This window comes from Pelophylax lessonae (genome assembly GCF_965119305.1).
Source record: "Pelophylax lessonae genome assembly, chromosome: 12".
NCBI classification, from domain to species: Eukaryota; Metazoa; Chordata; class Amphibia; order Anura; family Ranidae; genus Pelophylax; species Pelophylax lessonae.
Window position 1 is genome coordinate 196043009 of NC_138779.1, and position 20737 is coordinate 196063745.

At 43.1% G+C, this 20737-nt stretch overlaps 1 protein-coding gene across 1 annotated transcript; it reads left to right on the forward strand.

The window, feature by feature from the left end:
- Positions 1 to 3779: 3779 nt before the first annotated feature.
- On the forward strand, positions 3780 to 8406 carry LOC309568328 (adenosine receptor A2b-like; the record flags this gene model as incomplete). Its single annotated transcript, XM_082273992.1, has 2 exons — positions 3780 to 4105; positions 7677 to 8406. The coding sequence occupies 2 exons, from the start codon at positions 3780 to 3782 to the stop codon at positions 8404 to 8406; spliced, it is 1056 nt and encodes a 351-aa protein (XP_082130118.1).
- Between the last annotated feature and the right edge of the window lie 12331 nt (positions 8407 to 20737).

Below are 20737 nucleotides of genomic sequence, written 5' to 3' on the forward strand. Positions count from 1 at the left end.
TTTTCTCCCCTGTGTAACAGCAGAGATCATACGGTCCTGCTATGTAGGACCGTAGATCTCTGCTGTTACATGTAAAGCCACATCCAATCACAGTTAGAAGCACGCCCCTAGGGACACACTTAACCCCTCCTTCTCAAATAAAGTTAACCCCTTCCCTGCCAGTGTCATTTTTATAGTAACAGTGCATATGTATAGCACTGATTACTGCAGTAATGTCACTGGTAACCCCAAAAGTGTCAAAAATGTCAGTCAAGGGTCCGATCTGTCCACCGCAATGTCGCAGTTCCGCAAAAAAATCGCAGATCGCCGCCATTACTCGTTAAAAAAAAACAATAAAAATGACAAAAATCTTTCCCTTAGTTAGTAAACGCAATAACTTTTGCGCTAACCAATCAAAATACGCTTTTTGCGATTTTTTTTTTACCAAACATATGTAGCAGAAAACAAATTGGCCTAAAATGTTAAAAAAAATTGATTTTTACATTTTTTTTGGGGGGGGGGGGGAATTTCATATAAAAAAATTTGAAAAATATTGTTATTTTTGCAAAATTCTCGCTCGTTTTTGTTTAGAGCGCATGATCAAAAAATCGCACAGGTGATCAAATACCACCAAAAGAAAGCTCTGTTTGTGGGAAAAAAAGGACGTCAATGTAATTTGGGTACAGCGTCGCACGACCGCGCAATTGTCCGTTAAAGTCACGCAGTGCCGAATCGCAAAATAGGCCCTGGTCAGGAAGGGGGTAAAATCTTCCGGGGCTTAAATACATTTGCAAAGATTTCAAGATTTCAACTTCTTTTACGTTGTCATTATGGGGTATTGTTTGTAATTTTTTTAAGAAAATAATGAATTTAAATAATGAATTTCCACAAGAAAATGTGGAAAAAGTGAAGCACTGTGAATACTTTCCCGGATGCACTGTATAAAGATAGTGATGTGGGTACCTGGGGGCAGTTATGAAGAATGGCAAAAACAAATGAATGAATATTGAGCAGAAGAGCATTGATATTCCTATACTCAGTGTCTGTCTGTTTACAGAGCTGATCCTGTGTTCTGCTTTATAGATAAGAAATGTGATTGTTGCTTTCCACTTGGAAGAATCACACAGTGCAGACGCTGGAAGAGACGAGGAAAGAGGCGCTAGAAGAGAAGAAACTGAGAATAGGTGAAATCTTGTATATTTTTTTTCTTTTGCTGTATGCACTGACTATAATAGATATAAACCTAATCATCAAAGTGTTATATAAGCTTTAACTTGGTATATATATTAAAAATTGTTTTTATTTTTTTAAACCTGCATCTTTCATTAAAAGAACATCTGGTGATCTTGCCATAAAGGCTATTGGGCATTTCCTGGTATAGGATGACAACCATTTTCCGATTGTACCTCTGTGTTGTCACCCTGTCCCATGTGCCCCTGATAAAGACTATTATTTAACTGTCATTGAACAAAGTTTAAACAGATCTATGCAGGCTGGATGCATTAAACTTATATTTTCCAAAATAGATTAATTCCTGTGATTGTCAGCTCCATCTAGTGGCCAAAATGCAGTATGTTTTCTCATTGAGGTAGTTCAGAAAACAATACAGCATTTTGGCAAACTAGATGGAGCTGATGATCATAGGGAATAATTTGTTATACCGCGACAGCGAAACGGAGTTACTTGAAGAAGCGATTGAGTGATAGCGATTCGTGGGAAAATTAGTCATCAGGTACGGAAAGTGACGACAGCGACGATTCTGATGTCTCTTTCTCGCACATCGCTCCGTTAGAAATTCTGAAGAATCATTTGATATACTTCCCAAATTCCACAAGCTATGTGCCAGAAAGAGACATCAGAATCGTCGTTGTCGTCACTTTCCGTACCTGATGACGAATTTTCCCACGAATAGCTATCGCTCAGTTCTTCAAGTAACTCCGTTTCGCTGTCGCTGTTTTCCATCTCGTGTAAAAGTGCTTTTGTGAAAAAAAAAACGCTTTTTGGACGCCATGGTAGTTTCAAAATTTTCCAGGCACAAAGCACTGGAAAAGCACAGGCAGGACACTGGAAAAGTCACCAGGTGCAATCCTGTGGTGAAATGGCATGATACAGTGTAATCTGTTAGGATCACAGCTTTGTATCATCTCATATAGTGTATTTACACTTTTGAATTTGCCGCCGGTTCCACCCCCCTGCGTCGCAACGGCCGAGAGACAGTGAGGAGTACGCTAGGGAGGACAGCGGGGGATCTCAGGGAAGGTGAGTAACATTCTGGGGTAATCCCGAGTGTGGCTCGGGGTTACCGCTTTTGGTACTGAAAGTTAACCTCGAGCCACACTCGGGAATACCACTAGGGAGGTTAAGAGAGTAAAATACTCACAAAGGAGACATCAAAATATCAAAAAATATTGACGTTTCACAGGCTGACCCCCCCCCCCCACCCCCACCCCTTTAGTCCTGGCTCACATTTGTGCAATGCGGGAACGCTGCGAATATGCAGTATGATCCCGCATCGCATCCGCACATCTGGCAGTTCACACTCCCATATGCGATACGCAGCGGGTTTCAATTAAAACTTAACGACACCCCCAGTTGCGATCGCACATAGCAGTGCGATCTGCAGGTTCGCACAGAATCGGATCGCACAAGTGTGAACCACTATGCAATCCGATTCTGCTGCGGATGAAAAAAAGCCTCATGTGCGTGTTTATTGCAGATGCAGTGCGAATTCAGCCATACAAAGTGTATGGCTGAAATTCGCACCGCACATGAGATTGCATGTAATTTAGGAGCAGTACGCTCTGAATTACATGCGATCTCCGCAATCGCACAAATGTGAACCGGCACTTAACCTCTGCAGCAATGCTGGCAGCACTCATACGTCTATTTCCCAAAGACAACCTCTGGATATGACACTGAGCACGTGCACTCAACCTCTGTGGTCGACCATGGCGAGGCCTGTTCCGAGTGGAACCTGTCCTGTTAAACCGCTGTATGGTCTTGGCCACCGTGCTGCAGCTCAGTTTCAGGGTCCTGGCAATCTTCTTATAGCCTAGGCCATCTTAATGTAGAGAAACAATTCTTTTTTTCAGATCCTCAGAGAGTTCTTTGCCATGAGGTGCCATGTTGAACTTCCAGTGACTAGTATGAGAGAGTGACAGCGATAACACTAAATTTAACACACCTGCTTCCTATTCACACCTGAGACCTTGTAATACTAATGGCTAATTGGGCCCAATTTGGACATTTTAACTTAGGGGTGTACTTACTTTTGTTGCCAGCGGTTTAGACATTAATGGCTGTGTGTCGAGTTATTTTGAGGGGACAGCAAATTTACACTGTTATACAAGCTGTACACTCACTACTTTACATTGTAGCAAAGTGTCATTTCTTCAGTGTTGTCACATGAAAAGATAGAATAAAATATTTACAAAAATGTGAGGTGTGTTTTCACTTTTGTGAGATACTGTATAATATATATATATATATATATATATATATATATATATATATATATATATATATATATATATATATATATATATATATGTGTGTATATATATATATATATATATATATATATATATACTGTATATATATAAATATATTAGAGTTTGTGTCTATTTTAATCTGATGTTCTTCCTTTCTTTTGCTATAGGGACCTATTTATAAAACTTGCACAAATCTAGGAACATTCACCTTTTTGGACTTGCCCACATTTGCTGGCCACATTTTATTTGTCTCTTGTTTTTGTTTTTTTGGTTTTTTTTTGTCTCTTGTTTTTGGTCACATTAGGGATCATGGATGATAACTTCCCTTTTGTCCTCCTGGAGATTCTATCAGCCGTGGGCATAGTCTCTTTGAATGTGCTGGTTTGTGCCACCGTCTACCTGCACAAGGAATTGCGGACAAGCACCAACTTCCTGATCGTCAGCTTAGCGGCTGCGGACATCGGGGTGGGAGCCGTGGCCATTCCTTTCTCCATAGTACTGAGCATGGAATACATGCTTTGCTTTTACACTTGTATTTTCATCACCTGCTTCCCGCTGGTCACTACGCAGTTCTCCATTCTGCTTCTGCTGCTCATCGCGGTCAACTCCCACCTCAAAATCCGCCTTCCAAACAGGTAAGAGGGAAATAGAACTATGGAGAAAACATATACATAATTAATTTGCTGGATGCACTGTATGGTCAGATTTAACCCTTTTGCTGCCAGAGCCGTTTCGCTTTTTTTCACACATATTTAGGCCTGAATATTAGTTAAAAGCCCCAAACAATATACATATTCTGAAAGCCCTGTAGAATAAAATGGTTGAGGATACAATCTGTATGTCACATGATACATGTTTTTTACCTTATTTATTTGGAAAAATGTAAAAGATGAGGTTGTGCCGAGTAAATAGATACCAAGCAGATCAAAACGTATTGCTGTTGTCTGTAAAATGGCGACAAACACAAAATTCTCCATAGGAGAAGCTTTAGCTGCAATCAACATTTTCATACATGCCACTCCAATGCCTGCAGCTATGTTTGTCTGTGAGTGTATTTTGGGGGTTGGGACTGGGAATTTAAATTTTAACCACTTTAGGACCGGAGGATTTTCCTGCTTTACGTCCAGGCCACTTTTTGCAACTTGGCACTTTGCGAATTTAACTGACAATTGCGCAGTCATGCAACGCCGTACCCAAACGAAATTTACGTCCTTTTTTCCCCACAAACATAGCTTTCTTTTGGTGGTATTTGATCACCTCTGCGCTTTTTATTTTTTGCGATATTAATAAAAAAAGAGAGACAATTTTGAAAAAATAACAATATTTTTCTACTTTGACAGTTAAAAAATATCCAATATATTAAATTTTTGTCATATATTTAGGCCAAAATGTATTTAGCTACATGTCTTTGACAAAAAAATTCTCAATGAGCGTATTTTTAACCGCTTTAAGACCGGAAGATTTTACCCCATTCCTGACCAGGCCATATTTTGTGATTCGGCACTGCGTTACTTTAATGGACAATTGTGCGGTTGTGCGATGCTGTACCCAAATTAAAGTTATGTCCTTTTTTCCCCACAAATAGAGCTTTCTTTTGGTGGTATTTGATCACCTGTGCGATCTTTACTTTTTGCGCTATAAACAAAAAAAGAGCGACAATTTTGAAAAAATAACAATATTTTTCACATTTTTTTATATGAAATTCCCCCCCCCCCCCCCAAAAAAAGTAAAAATCGAAATTTTTTAACATTTTAGGCCAATTTGTTTTCTGCTACATATGTTTGGTAAAAAAAAATCGCAATAAGCGTATTTTAAGTGGTTTGCGCAAAAGTTATCGCAGCTACTAACTACGGGAAATGTAATCATTTTTATTGTTTTTTTTTTTTTTAACTAGTAATGGCGGGGATCTGGCGGCGATCTGCAATTTTTTTTGCGGGACTGCGACATTGCAGCGGACAGATCGGACCCCTAACTGACATTTTTGACACTTTTGGGGGTACCGGTGACATTACTACAGTAATCAGTGCTATAAATATGCACTGTTACTGTAATAATGACACTGGCAGGGAAGGAGTTAACTTTATTGGTGATCAAGGGGTTAAATATATGCCCGGTGCTTACTGACATGTGTGGGGGGAGGGGGTTGTGTGACACAGACACAGATCGCAGGTTCAGCTATGCTGAATCCTGTAATCTGCCCCTGTCTGTCACTTAGGAGATCCATCCGCTTTGTTTACACAAGCGGGCGGATCTCCTCACTCGATCTCCGACGATCGGGGAAGAGCGGCGGTGATCACCGCCTCTCCTCCCCTGGCCCGACTCCCGCTGTGTCTGAATACAGTGGGAGCGAGCCTCCGGCACCGCGCCGCCCACGAGGGGAGGAGTCCAGCAACGTAGGTCTACGTCGCTGGACGATAACGAGCCAATTTTCCGCAGTACGCTCAATGTGAGCGGTCGTCAAGTGGTTAAGTTGTTTTTTTAGGTGCCTGGGTGTAAAGCCGCCAGGTCACTTCCATCAGAAAGCTGACAGCAAACCTGTGAAGTTTCCCCGCTGGTGTATGTCCAAGGTAGTGAAAAGGGCTGGACCGACAGTACACCCTAAATTAATATTTCAGTGGTAGATATAAGGGAGGTAAAACACATGATTTGATTTTTATATCTCCCAGGAACTGAATTACCGAGTCTACACACCTGCTCTGACCAATAGAAGGGGCTGAAGTGAACAGAGAAAACGCTGCTCTCCCAACCAGCCAGCATAACCTGTGTATAAGGATCAGCATCTTCCTATACTGTATGTCTCCTCCAAGAAAACACTCTTCTGGCGCGTTTTACCCAGCCCACTGGTGGGCAAGGCGAAACGTGTCAGTGGCCTGGTTTCTTGGCAGAGACTGTCAGGGTGCCAGGAAACCAGACCACGTGGGGATGCAGGTAAAATAAAGCAGTTTATTGGAGCATTTAAGACCCTGGCTCCTGGGCTTGGCGTGCATTTCGCATGTGGCTAAAGTAGGGACAGATCACTGTCAGGGACAGTGCTTAGCATCAGAGAGAGGTTTCTGAGGAGCAGGGAAAATGTAGGGACACCCCATCTTACCTGGAGGCTTCCCCACTTGGGTACGGACCGACACTGTCGGCACCTGTGACCACCTGCTACTGACCCCTTGCTGTTATATCTGTGAGTAGTCCCAGTTGGGTTTCCTTTCCATCGGGCTTGTTGTGTATTGCCAAGCTTCAGTTACAATGTATTCCTAAATCATTGCACCTGGACTATGAGTGTTTTCTGCTGCTTCACCTACCCACAAATTCATACTTGGGAAAATTGACGCCCAACCCTATGCAGTTTATGCGGTTAACATGTGTAAGATGGCCTCAGCCTTGCACCACTTCACAAGCCACACCCTTTTATATGTTTCACCCCACCCACCGGGGCTTAGTTATAGAGGACCTATATGACTAAGCCCTGGTGGGTGGGGCGAAACACGTCAGGGGGCTTGGCTTGTGGAGTGATGTTCCTTCTTGCTGAGGATATTCATTATACATGTATTTGTGCAGATTGTAGACTTCATTGAGTCTAATTCCTATGGCCTCAGTTGTCCTGTGATGCCAGACCTGGTTACAATACTCTTTTCTCTTTGACATTTATTGCCAGTTTTGACTATACTAAGCCGTTATATTAAAGCTTGATGGGCGAATGTTCTGAGACCTTGTTTTTACTTCACATGTGAATGTGGAATGCATTATCAATACAGTATATAAAATGCATGCACAGTATACCCCTGAAGAAGAAGCGATACATGCTTTGAAACGCGTTGGGTAATGCTGTTGCTCATGTGCATAATTTGAAAATGCATGTATTGATATCATACTATGATGGCATATTCCATGTATAATCCTTTTTAGCATATTTTTTGGTGAAAACTGTATTACCAAAATACTCCCCCCCCCCCTTCCTCTTTTTTGTCGTCTTTATATCAATAAACTTTATTATTTTTATACTCCAGTAATTTTATTCAGTGCTTATAAAGTCCCAAAAATTTCCCAGGGGAATATTGTTGTCTACAAGTATTAGCTATCACAAATTCAGGTACCTATACAAGGGACTAGTAAGCTGCAATATATACAATATTTGTTCTTGGTTTGAGTTACATTTTAAGTTGCTCTTGGCATTGATCCCCATTCATATAATCATATTGGTATATTATTTTGCAGCTACACGGTGTATGTGACCAACATACGGTTAGCCCTTGCGGTGCTGTTGTGTCTCTTCCTCTCCTGTCTCATCGGCTTCTCCCCCATGATGGGTTGGAACCAGTTCCAGCAATACGTCGGCAGCAATAAAACTCACACAGCCGCTGAAAGGTCCATGGCAGGCTTTGAGAGATCTATTCTGGCTAACTACTTACCTCGCAGAGAAAGGGACCTCTCCAGGGCCTACTTCAGCCTCCGGCAGGTCACCAATAACAGCACTACACGGGGAGACCACCTTGGCAGCTGCTCCCTCACCTCTGTGTTCACCCCCGAGTATCTCGTCTACTTTGTGTTCCTTGGATGTACTCTGTCGCCTCTGCTCATCATGCTGGCTATATATGCAGATATCTTTAGGGTGGTCCGCAGCCACCTGCGGTCCCCTAAGAAGTGGGAGACAAACATGGCCTGGACTATGTTGCTCTTAGTGGGCATCTTCTGCTTGTGTTGGATCCCACTTAATGCCATTTACAGTCTGAAGCTCCTATGCCGATCATGCTTTATTCCAGTTCCCCTCATACGCTTGGCTGTGCTCTTTTCACACATGAACTCCTTTGCCAACCCACTCGTCTATGCCATGAGAAGGAGAAACTTTGGCGCGGCACTTAGATCCGTGTTGCTCAGAATTGTCCACTGCTGTCCCATGCCTAAAATGCTCTCACGAAGGCATAAGATACACCCAGAGACTGAATGAGGGGTGCACATATTCTACATTCTACATTTTTTTTTTTGCATACTTACATTGGGCTCGAAGTGAGTAAGTATCCTTATGAAATTTTCGGAAGGCCACTGGGGATGCTGTAAATCACTGTAGTAGCCCTCACTAAAGACAGTGATAGCCTCAATCTTACAGGTTCTGTGCAAGAGGCTTTCCCTTTACACACGGGTCACTCGGCACTGCCGACATTTACAGACCTTTTTGTATTTTTTCAAAGAATACAAGGCATTCTCTGATTGGATAAGGTGGAGAAAAGGGTGGTGATGTCACAATCCACCCTCCTCCGTTCAGAGAATGCCCTGTATTCCCTGAAAAGGTACAATAAGTTCTATGAATAGTGGACTTGCAGTGCACTTGCTGTGTTAAAGAGCATCTGCGCCCTAGAAACAGAAATACTACAAATACTGTAGCTGAAGACTTTTAATAAAAGAGCACTTACCTGTCCAAGGATCCAGCACAGTTCTAACCTTGGCCGGTTTATTACTGGTCTTCGGATTTCTGGCGTCAGCATCTTTAGTGTAGGAAGCCAGCCGTGACTCCTTGCAGCTTCACAGCCGGCTTCTCACTGTGCATACAAGAGCCACACTGTGCTTTTTGTATGGTCCTGTAGTCTTCTGCAGGCTTTGATGGGGTGGGTGGGGGGGGCTGAACTTCCATGTGGTTTTCCTGGGCAATGCGAACTGAATTTGAAAAGGGTACCAATCAAAACTAGGTACCCAATCCCCAAAGAAAAATTGCATGTGCCAAAAATTGAAGTGGGGGGGGGGGGTAGGACGGAGGATAATGAAACTTCCCCTTTTGGGTGAAGTCTTGCTTTAACTGCTTCCCAACCGCCCGCCGCAGTAAAACTACGGCAGAGCGGCCCTCCTGCGTGAACCGACGTAGGTATACATCGGTCGCGCGCCTGCAGCTAGGGAGCAAGCGCGTGCCGCCGGTGGTGCGCTCCCACCTCCACTTGTCAGCAGGGACTCCGATTCACGGGGCAGGTGGCTCTGATTGCCACTTGACACTCGCGATCGTTCCCGCTGAGAGAGAAGAACGGTCAGCTGTTTTAAACACAGCTGACCATTCTTCTCCCTGGAATGATTACAGAACTCCTGTGATCCTTCTATGTAGGGTGACAGGTCTCTATGATCATTTCACGAGCCATGCCCCCCCACAGATAGAATCCCTCCCCTAGGCTCACATTTAACCGCTTGATCACTCACAATGTTAACCCCTTCCCTGCCAGGGTCATTATTACAGTAACAGTGCATATTTATAGCACTGATTACTGTAGTAATGTCACTGGTACCCCCCAAAAGTGTCAAAAATGTCAGTCAGGGGTCCGATCTGTCCGCCGCAAAAATCGCAGATTGCTGCCATTACTAGTAAAAAAAAAAAAAAAAAAAACAATGGGTACCGATGACATAGGCAGAGGAAGATGGAGAGTCCTAAATGATTTCAGGGACTTAGGAGCTAAGTTGAGGAGTAGGACCTCCAAGGTAGTATTTTCCGAAATACTACCTGTACCTCGAGCCACACAAGAGAGGCAGCGGGAGATTAGGGAAGTTAACAAGTGGCTGAGGAGCTGGTGTAGTAAGGAGGGTTTCAGGTTCCTGGAGAACTGGGCCGACTTCTCAGTCGGCCACCGGCTCTTTGGTAGGGACGAATTGCACCTAAATGGGGAGGGTGCAGCTGTACTGGGTGAGAAGATGGCCACAAAGTTAGAGGGGCTTTTAAACTAGGTGACGGGGGGGAGGGTACAGATGTAGAATTAGCCAGTGGAAAGCAAGATTCAGAGGGCAGAAATGGGGGCATTAGCGGTAGGGTGTTCGGAGCTCCTAAACCCAGGGTGGGTATGGGGAAAAATCAAGAGAGCAGCCTAATAACAACAAATGAGGATATATGTAACCGATCAAAATTAAGAGGTTTGTATACCAATGCCAGAAGCCTGGCCAACAAGATGGGAGAGCTGGAGCTGCTGATGTTTGAGGAGGACTTAGATTTTGTGGGGATAACTGAGACTTGGTTTGACAGCTCCCATGACTGGATGGCGACCATTCAGGGGTATTCCCTTTATCGCAGGGATAGAGAAGGTGAAAAAGGGGGAGGGGTATGTCTGTATATTAAGAACAGTATACAGGTAAATATGAGGGATGATATTAATAATGGAGCTATGGATGAGGCAGAATCCCTATGGGTAGAGCTTCAAAGGGAAGGCACGGTGGGGAAGGTAATATTGGGCGTATGCTATAGGCCCCCCAACCAGAGGGAGGAGGGTGAGGCGGACCTCATGTTACAGATAGGATTGGCAGCAAGGATGGGAAATGTCAATATAATGGGGGACTTTAATTATCCAGATATAGACTGGGCAGAAGGAACCGCGCACTCAGCCAAGGCTAGGCAGTTCCTAAATGTTTTGCAGGACAATTTCATGGGTCAGATGGTGAATGCACCGACAAGAAACAATGCGGTACTTGACCTACTGATTACCAACAATACAGACCTGCTCACGGATATAGAAATACGGGACAACTTAGGAAACAGTGACCATAGGTCAATTGGTTTCAGTATTAATTACAGTAATAGGAAACACAAGGGTAATATAAGGACACTGAATTTCAAAAGAGCCAATTTCCCTAAACTGCGCTCGCTGCTAGAAAATATCAGATGGGATAGAACCTTGGGAACAAAGAACACGGAGGAAAAATGGGAGTGCTTCAAGAGCATACTTAACAAGGGGATTGGCCAGTGCATTCCAAAGGGAAATAAATTTAAAAGAGCAAAACTAAACCCTGGGTGGCTAAACTCCAACATAAAAATGTATATTAGTGCTAAAGAAAAGGCCTTCAAAAAATACAAGACTGAGGGGTCATTGGCAGCATTTAAGCATTACAAAGAGTGTAATAAGAAATGTAAAGATGAAATCAGGGCGGCTAAAATAGAACATGCGAGACATATAGCGGAGGAGAGTAAAAAGAACCCCAAGAAATTCTTTAAGTATATAAACAGTAGGAAAGTGAGGCCAGAACACATTGGCCCCATAAAAGATGATAAAGGAAATATGGCCACTGAGGACAGAGAAAAGGCAGAAGTGTTAAATAATTTCTTCTCTTCAGTCTTCACAAAAGAATCGGGGGGCTACACGAACCTTGCTTGTAAGGCCGAACTAAATAATACACCTCAGGAAGTGCCGCCATGGCTAACAGAAGATAGACTTAGAGCTAAACTAGAGAAACTTAACATAAATAAATCCCCGGGACCGGATGGCTTGCACCCGAGGGTTCTTAATGAGCTCAGCCAGGTGATTGCCAGACCATTATTCTTGATCTTTAAGGATAGTTTACAGACGGGTATGGTGCCAGCTGATTGGAAAAAAGCCAACGTGGTACCAATATTTAAAAAGGGGCCGAGATGTATCCCGGGTAACTATAAGCCGGTCAGCCTAAAACAAAATTTTGGAGGGGATGTTAAGGGACCACATACAAGACTTTAGTAATGAAAACGGTATTATTAGTAGTAATCAGCATGGATTCATGAAAAATCTTTCTTGCCAAACCAATCTATTAACCTTCTACGATGAAGTGAGCTGCCACCTAGATAAGGGAAAGCCTGTGGATGTGGTGTATCTGGACTTTGCAAAGGCCTTTGACACCGTTCCCCACAAACGCTTACTGTACAAACTAAGGAAGGTAGGTATGGACCATAAGGTGAGTACCTGGATAGAGAACTGGCTCTAGGGGAGAGTCCAGAGGGTGGTGATTAATGGGGAGTACTCGGATTGGGCGGGTGTGGAAAGTGGGGTCCCCCAGGATTCTGTCCTGGGACCAATCCTGTTTAATTTATTCATAAATGATCTAGAGGAGGGGATATCTAGTACAATCTCAGTATTTGCAGAGGATACTAAACTAGGCTTGCCAATATCTTCTATGCAGGATGTGGAAACCTTGCAAGCAGACCTGAACAAAATAACAGGGTGGGCAACTACATGGCAGATGAGGTTTAATGTTGAAAAATGTAAAGTAATGCACCTGGGGGCCAGAAACCAGAAAGCAAGCTACTCACTAGGGGGGGAAACCTCTGGGTGAGTCTAGGATGGAAAAGGACTTGGGGGTACTGGTAGACAACAGGCTTGGCAGTGGCATGCAATGCCAAGCCGCCGCAAGCAAAGCCAACAGAATACTGGGATGTATAAAAAAGGGGATTCACTCCAGAAATAAAAAGATTATTCTCCCACTCTACAAGACTCTGGTCCGGCCACATCTGGAGTATGCTGTCCAGTTCTGGACACCGGTCCTCAGGAAGGATGTGCTGGAACTGGAGAAAGTCCAGAGAAGGGCAACAAAAATGATTAGGGGAATGGAGGACATCAGCTATGAGAAAAGGCCACAAGCACTGAACCTATTCTCTCTGGAGAAGAGACGATTGAGGGGGGATATGATATCAATGTACAAATACTGTACTGGCGACCCTAGCATAAGGAACAAACTATTCAGAGAAAGGAGATACAATAAGACACGTGGCCACTCACTAAAACTAGAGGAAAGGCGGTTTAACCTTAAAATGCGTGAGAGGTTCTTCACTGTCAGAGCAGTAAGAATGTGGAATTCTCTTCCACAAGCAGTCGTATCCGCAGGGAGCATTGATAGTTTCAAAAAACTATTAGATGGGCACCTTAGAGACCACAACATACAGGGGTATACAATGTACGGTTAAAAGCAAACAAACACACACATCATAGGTTGAACTGGATGGACTGATGTCTTTTTTCAACCTCACTAACTATGTAACTATGTAACAATAAAAATGACATAAATCTTTCCCATAATTAGTAGACGCAATAACTTTTGCGCAAACCAAACAAAATATTGCGATTTTTTTTTAACAAAAATATGTAGCAGAAAACAAATTGGCCTAAAATGTTAAAAAATTTAGATTTTTACATTTTTTTTTTTTTTTTTTGGGAATGTTATATAGCAGAATGTGAAAAATATTGTTTTCTTTTTTCAGAATTGTTGCTCTTTTTCTGTATATAGCGCCAAAAATAAAAATCGCACAGGTGATCAAATACCACCAAAAGAAAACTCTATTTATGGGAGAAAAAGGACATTCATTTTATTTGGGTACAGCGTTGCACCACTGTGCAATTGTCCGTTAAAATAACGCAGTGCCGAATCTCAAAATATGGCCTGTCATTAAGGGGGCAGAAGTGGTTAAGTGTGCAAAGGAGAAGCCGCTCGCACAGAACCCAGACAATCATGGCTATCACTGTACGTAGCATGGACTAGTATGGTAAAATACAGCATCCCCAGCAGCCAATAGGATATCACAAATGGATACTTACTTCGAGCCAAACTGGCCGAATGCAAGGCATATGGTTCCTGGAGTTCTGTTTGGTAAAATGCAACCATAGCCAATTTTAATGTACATTCTAACTATGATCCTTTTTGGTCTGGCAAATATACATTTGAATCCTTTTGCTATATCTGTTCGATTAAAAAAAAAAAAATCCTGTCCAGAGTTTTCCTGTGTCCTATGCATACCGCGGCCTTATTTCAAGCAGTCTAATCGGCCCTCCCAGGTTAATACTGGGTTAATACTTAAGCTGGCCACACACAACTCTACAATCTACTTCAGCTTTACCAAAACTTTATAATATGAAGACAACCCTAAACAATCCAATAATTTAGTATCAAATCTCACAAACCTTTGTACTATTATGGTAGCGCTAAAGGGGATTCTACAATTAGATTATACATACCTTCCAAAATTTGAACTTCAGAATGAGGGACAATTGAGGGAGTATGTGAGCTGTGGCACGCGTAATGGCAAAATGTGGGTGTGACCAAAGTATTGATGGTGGGAGGGGCTTAAGGGGTGGGCTAAACAAAACCCAGCTCTCTCACTAAAGCCCCTTGCTCTCACTAATGCCCCCAAGCTTTCTCACCTCTAACAAATGCAGGAGTGTGACAAGGAGTTCCTCTTACCTTTCACAAACCTCTGAGATGCAGGATCGGGGCCGCTAAGAGCTGACATCATGGCAGCTAAGAGCCAGGATAGGGAGACGTTGAAAGTCGGCATCGGGACCGCTGAGAGCCAGGATGGGGAGCCGAAGATGGGGGCAGAGCTGAGAGGTGGCCTGTAAATGATGTCATCAGTTGCTAGGACGCCAGCGGTCCTAACAACCGGTGACTGCATTGAGGAGGGGGGAGCAGAGATCTTGCCGGCCAGATCTTCTCCCAGGAGTCCTCACTTGGTGATGTGTGTGAGAGCACCCATTGAGGATATCACTACTGAGTAGAGCTCAGGGCTGGACCTTGTTTCAGTCCTGGCTGGGCCCTGGAACTCCTGCCCAGATCCGCGGGACCCTGAGACTTACTTCAAATCGTGGGACAGTCCCGCGGAATCCAGGACGGTTGGGAGGTATGGATTCTATAGTGTTTGCTTCCTTTAGACTGCAGAACACCTCATCTGAGGTTGTAAAAATGAGGGGAGGAAATGGTGTTCTCTAGTTCAGTAACAAATATATATATTCATTTTTTTTTGCCATGATCAACAGGTATCTTTCTGTACTTTATTGTCCTATACTTTAATTAACTGGAGCACAAGTTGTCCAATACTTTCTGATATTCAATCCAGTGCTTGAATATTTGCTCCATTGAGAGAAAGTGTAACTACACATTTGGTGCAGTAACATTTACTGTACATTGTAGTCCCCCCTCTGTCACACTTATCACCTAAAACATATTACCCCAGAGACCAGACATGCTTCCATGTCCACCATAGAAGCAAGGATTAAAATTAGTCTCAGTAGTGTGCTTCAGCCAGTATAGATTCGATATGAAAATATAAATCAAAATAACAGACAAACAGTGAATCATGCAAAAACTGGTGCGAAGATGCAACCTAAAGTTGAAGAAAAGACTGTTGGAGACCAGTTCTGAGCCACAATAGGGAAAATACCACATTATGGCCACTAGATGTCGATGAGTATGATAGGAAATTAGTAAGCTCCTCAGCTCCACCTACTGGCCATAATGCATTGCAAGGGTAGATTGTGTCTAAATAGTAGAGTTCAGTCTAAAAGCTGAACTCCGGAAAAATCAAATGACTTTTCGTTTTCCTGAAGCTTGGCTTTTGGTTAGACCTGTCATTGGAGAAATACAATGGCTGACATTGCTGGCCTGCTTTTGAGCTGTCTCTGGGTTCAGTGCTTTCTGAATGACTCAGAACAATATGCAAATCAGGAAAGTTAAGAAGCCTTTATCTATATGCTTGTTGGTGATCGGCAACCGTAGGTGCTTAAGTCAGCAGCTTTTCATGGCGTACAGGGGGTTAGCATTGTCAGAAGAATAGTCCATAATACTAGCATCCATGTTTCTCTCAGACAGGGTTTCCTTCAACCAACAGAAAGAAAACCATACCATGTATGATCAATCGGCTAGCCTTTGACTACTCTTAGTTACAAAACACAATCCAATATCTAATCAGAGCTCATGGTGCTTTATATCCCAATACTGGTAGATAATGAGGAAATCCCTCTACAGGTGAGACTCTACGTTCCAAGCTAATGAGGACTCTTATCTTCTTCTGCCACCTTTACCATGCTTCAGTGCATATCATCTCCCAGCAGATGGTCACCTCCGTACCTGGTCATTAGACTATGGATTGTGGAATTATCAGCCAAGTGCTACAAAAATGTACTGTTGTTCTTCTGATAAAGCTTCATTCTAAATGGAAAAGGTATATACCCAATGTATTGTGAACAGATTACTACAACCACAGATAATATTGTAAGACCAGCAATAGAAAATCTGCCAGAAAGCCAGAAGAAAAAATATATATTTATATATACAGTACTGTAAATTGTGCAATTACTTCTATTTCCTTTTGATAGCCTTGAGTGTGCCTACTACATATATCCTGACCTCAACCCGATAGAACACCTTTGGGATGAATCGAAGAGGAGACTGCGAACCAGGCATTCTCGTTCAACATCAGTGCCTGGCCTCAAAAAAAATGCTTCTGGAAGAATGGTCAAACATTCCCATAGACACACTCCTAAATCTTGTGGCCATCCTTCCCAGAAGAGTTGAAGCTGTTATAGCTGCAAAGGGTGGGCCAACTCAATACTGAACCCTATGGACTAAGACTGGGATGCCATTAAAGTTCATGTGTGTGTAAAGACAGGCGTCCCAATACTTTTGGTAATATAGTGTTTGTGTATATATACAGTATATATATATATATATATATATATATATATATATATATATATATACAGTAAAACCTTGGTTTGAGAGTAACTTGGTTTGAGAGCGCTTTGCAAGACAAGCAAAATTTTCAAATAAATTTTGACTTGGTTTACAAGCGATGTCTTGATATACAAGTAGCCTCAAGTCACAGCTGAGTATAAAAGAGAAGAGAGGCGCCTCTAAGTGTAGCAATATGGTTACATTTAATGAAGGTACAACATTTAGCAACTCACATAGTTGATGATTGGAACAGGCACATCTAAGGATGCAGGCATCAGGGGTAAAGCTGTCCACATAGGACCATCCTCCGCATCGCCATCTACGTCATCCCTTCCATGTTGCCCCTCGCTTTCAGATCGCTTTACTGCAGGGTGGTCTTCCCGGTCAGGATTACAGACTGGCAGCTGGCAGTGCAGAAGATGGTCTATGTGGACAGCTTTACCCCGGATGCCTGCATACTTAGATGTGCCTGTTTTATTCATCAACCTTGTGAGTTGCTAAATATTGCACCTTCATTAAATGGAACCATATTGCTACACTTAGAGGTGCCACTCTTCTCTTTGATACTCTGTAGCTCCTGCTGGATTTTGCTTCTAATCCCGTTGTGGAAGCGGATATTTGTGGATGAACATTTTATGGTTACACAACCTATCGCAATGCTATAATCTTTTTATATGGACTATAAATTGAAGGATTTATGAATGAATGGTTGTGGAACGAATCATCTGAGTTTCCATTATTTCTTATGGGGAAATTTGCTTTGATATAAGAGTGCTTTGGATTACAAGCATGCTTCCGGAACGAATTATGCTCGCAATCCAAGGTTTAACTGTATATATATATATACAGTATTACTTGTATATATTATACTTACCCCATAATTCATTTTCTAATCTCAGGAAACCCCTGCTAACATAAATTCATTGGAGGTCATTGGTTAGAATGTCTCTTACATTGGGGGTCAGTGGGAAAAATGTCCCTTATATTGTTGGTCAGTGAGAAGAATGCCCCTTACATTGGGCTTAGTGGGAGGAAAGCCCCTTACATTGGTGGTCAGCAGAAATGTATAGTAACTAAGTAGAACTACTTCACTACTGTACTTAAGTACCGAAAGGCGGTATCTGTACTTTCCTGGAGTAGAATTTTTTTCTCCTACTTCCACTTTTACTTCACTACATTTTTTCAATGATTTCAATACTTCTACTCCGATATTTTTTTTTGTGCTGTATAGATACTAGTTACAATTATAAAAATTACCACTGCCAGAACAGTAGATGGCAGGTTTCATGAAGCTCAAAACATGTGTATTATCAGCGCATAGGAAAATAAATGCTACTGTATGTATAAATAAAAGCTGCATTTGAAATAATAAAAAACAATATGATGTTCAAACTTTTGACTTCTTTCTTTAATAACTACATAACACAGTACTTGTACTTTTACTTTCAGTACTTGAGTAGGAATTTTTTTTCAAAACTACTGGTACTTTTACTTTCAGTACTTGAGTAGCAAAATGTTTAAAAAAACTACTTGCAATACTTAAAGCGGAGTTCCACCCAAAAGTGGAACTTCCGCTTTAGGGAGTCCTGACCCCCCGACATGCCACATGTGGCATGTCATTTTTTTGGGGGGGGAGCGGGTACCTAGTTTTGACAGGTACCCGCTCCCACTTCCGCTCAGAGCGCCGCGGCGCCCTGAGCGGAAGTTCTCCTCTCCCCCTCCCTCCCTGCAATCTTCTGGGACACGTCAGAGGTCCCAGAAGATTGCCGGCCAATCACGGCGCGCAGCGCGACTCGCGCATGCGCAGTGGGTACCCGGCTGTGAAGCCGCAAACTGTAACAGCCGGGTGCCCACAGCAGTGATGCCGGCGCCGAGGGAGAGGATCGAGACTTCCGGCGGCCGCATCGCTGGACCGTTGGACAGGTGAGTAAATGGCTGGAACTCCGCTTTAAGTACAAAAAATGTTGAATACTTTAGTACTTCTACTCAAGTCACTTTTTGATCAAGCACTTCCACTTCTACTCAAGTCACTTTTTGATCGAGCACTTGTACTTTTACTCAAGTATGGGTTTTAAGTACTTTATACAACTCTGGTGGTCAGTGGGAGGAATGATCCTTACATTGGGTAAATTTGCTACTATATCTACCCCATTACAAATGACCATTTGTGTACACTTCATTTAAAGTCCCAGGGATAAATCCTTTTTTCTTTTTTTTTCTTTACAAAGTTGATTTATGTCCTGTGCGGCTATTGAGAAATACATCTGAGTGAAAGTTTTTGGGCCCGGAGTTCAGCTGTAAGTAGGGCATGTTTTGGAAATGTTTTGTTTGTAATTTGATTTATTAAAATATGATATATTTACTGTAACCAATCTCACTGATAAAAAACAGAACCTTGTATACCCACTTACTGACAAACTTATAGTAGATTTACTGCTACATGGCAGCCACTCTCTGCAGAATCATGTATATATATGTGATTCTGCACTCTTGGTTGGGGGGCGCATGCGCGCCACTTCTGCTGTGATTAGTCACAGCAAAAGCTGAACAGCAGCGGCCAGCCAATGGATGATTGCCGCCACCCACTGTTCGGAGAGGAGAGGCGCAGGACGGAGCTCTGCATATGTAACCAAGGCAGAGCTCTATCCTGTCAGCAGGGATGTGATGGATTTTCTTTCCCTGCAAAGCACATCCCTTAGTGAAAGCACCTCACACTGTGCACACAAACACCGGCTAGGCACATGTTTAACCCTTTGATGGCCCTAGATGTTTAACCCCTTCCCAGCTAGGGTTATCAGTGTAGCACTACTCCCGTGGGAACTGCTTGGTACGGATTCCCCTGGGTTACCCATAGCAACAACTTGACTAAGTACTTGTCTCAGTCAAAAAACAGTCCAGGGGTTTTGGTTTTTGTTGTTTTATTTGAGAACTTGGATAGGAGAAGGGATGAGTGGGATACTCCAACAGAACAAACTATGCACAATTACTGGGACTTCTAAATATATAGCTGGGTGCGGCAAGGCCGCTGCTTCACCTTGCCACTGCAGTGAAGAAGAATTAAGAAAACTGTACTGCACTGTGAATCACTCTTCAGAGTTCTACTTGGCACCACCTTTTCCCTGCTCTTCAGGGTTCAGTACAGCACCCCCTTTACTCTGACACTCCATGTGAGCTGACCCCTTGATCCTCTGACTTCACTGGAGTGGTCCCCCTTCCTGGGCAGACCCTTTGGCAAGTCCCCTGGTACTCACAGACACTGTTTTTTCCCGGAAGACTCTGCCAGCAGCTCCACTGTCAGCTTTACTGAATCCTCTGCAGCTCAGCTCCACACCTGGTTCACTAGGCCCACTGCCTATGACCACCTTGCTCAGACAGCAGGAGGAGAGACAGCCATCAGCCTCCTCCTGGGACTCTGCTTCCCGCCAAAGACCGCCCTGTCACATGTCCCCCTAGCTTTTATGAGCAATCCCAGGATGCATTGCAAGAGTTCCCTCCCAATGGGACTCTCACAAAAGCCAATGTGTCACTGGCCAGGTTTCCTCCACTGTCCAACAGGCCTCCCCATTGGATACAGTGGGGACACTCCCTCAGACCCAGTGAATCATACCTTGGAACATGCAACAGGCAACCAAATAGATCAGGCTCCCCTGATAAGCTGATGGAGCATAACAATGCTTTTTAAACTAGCACCTGACTAGGAGGGTGCTACATCAGTACAGTGACAGTGCATATTTTTTAGCACTGATCACTGTATTAGTGTCACTGGTTCCGACAAAGTGTCAAAAGTGTCAGTTAGTGTTCGATTGTCCGCCGCAATATTGCAGTCCTGCTCTAAGTCGCTGATCACCACCATTACTAGCATAAAAAAACAAAAAAATAGAAATTCCAGGGTATATACAATAGTTTGTAGATGCTATAACTTTTGTGCAAAACCAATAAATATACACTTATTGGGCGGTGACCAGCTCTGGCTGTGATTGGACACAGGGGGAGCTAATCAGCGGGTCAGCCCGCACCTGGCGATCGTTCCTGAGAGAGGCAGAACTGCGGTCTGCCTATGTAAACAAGGC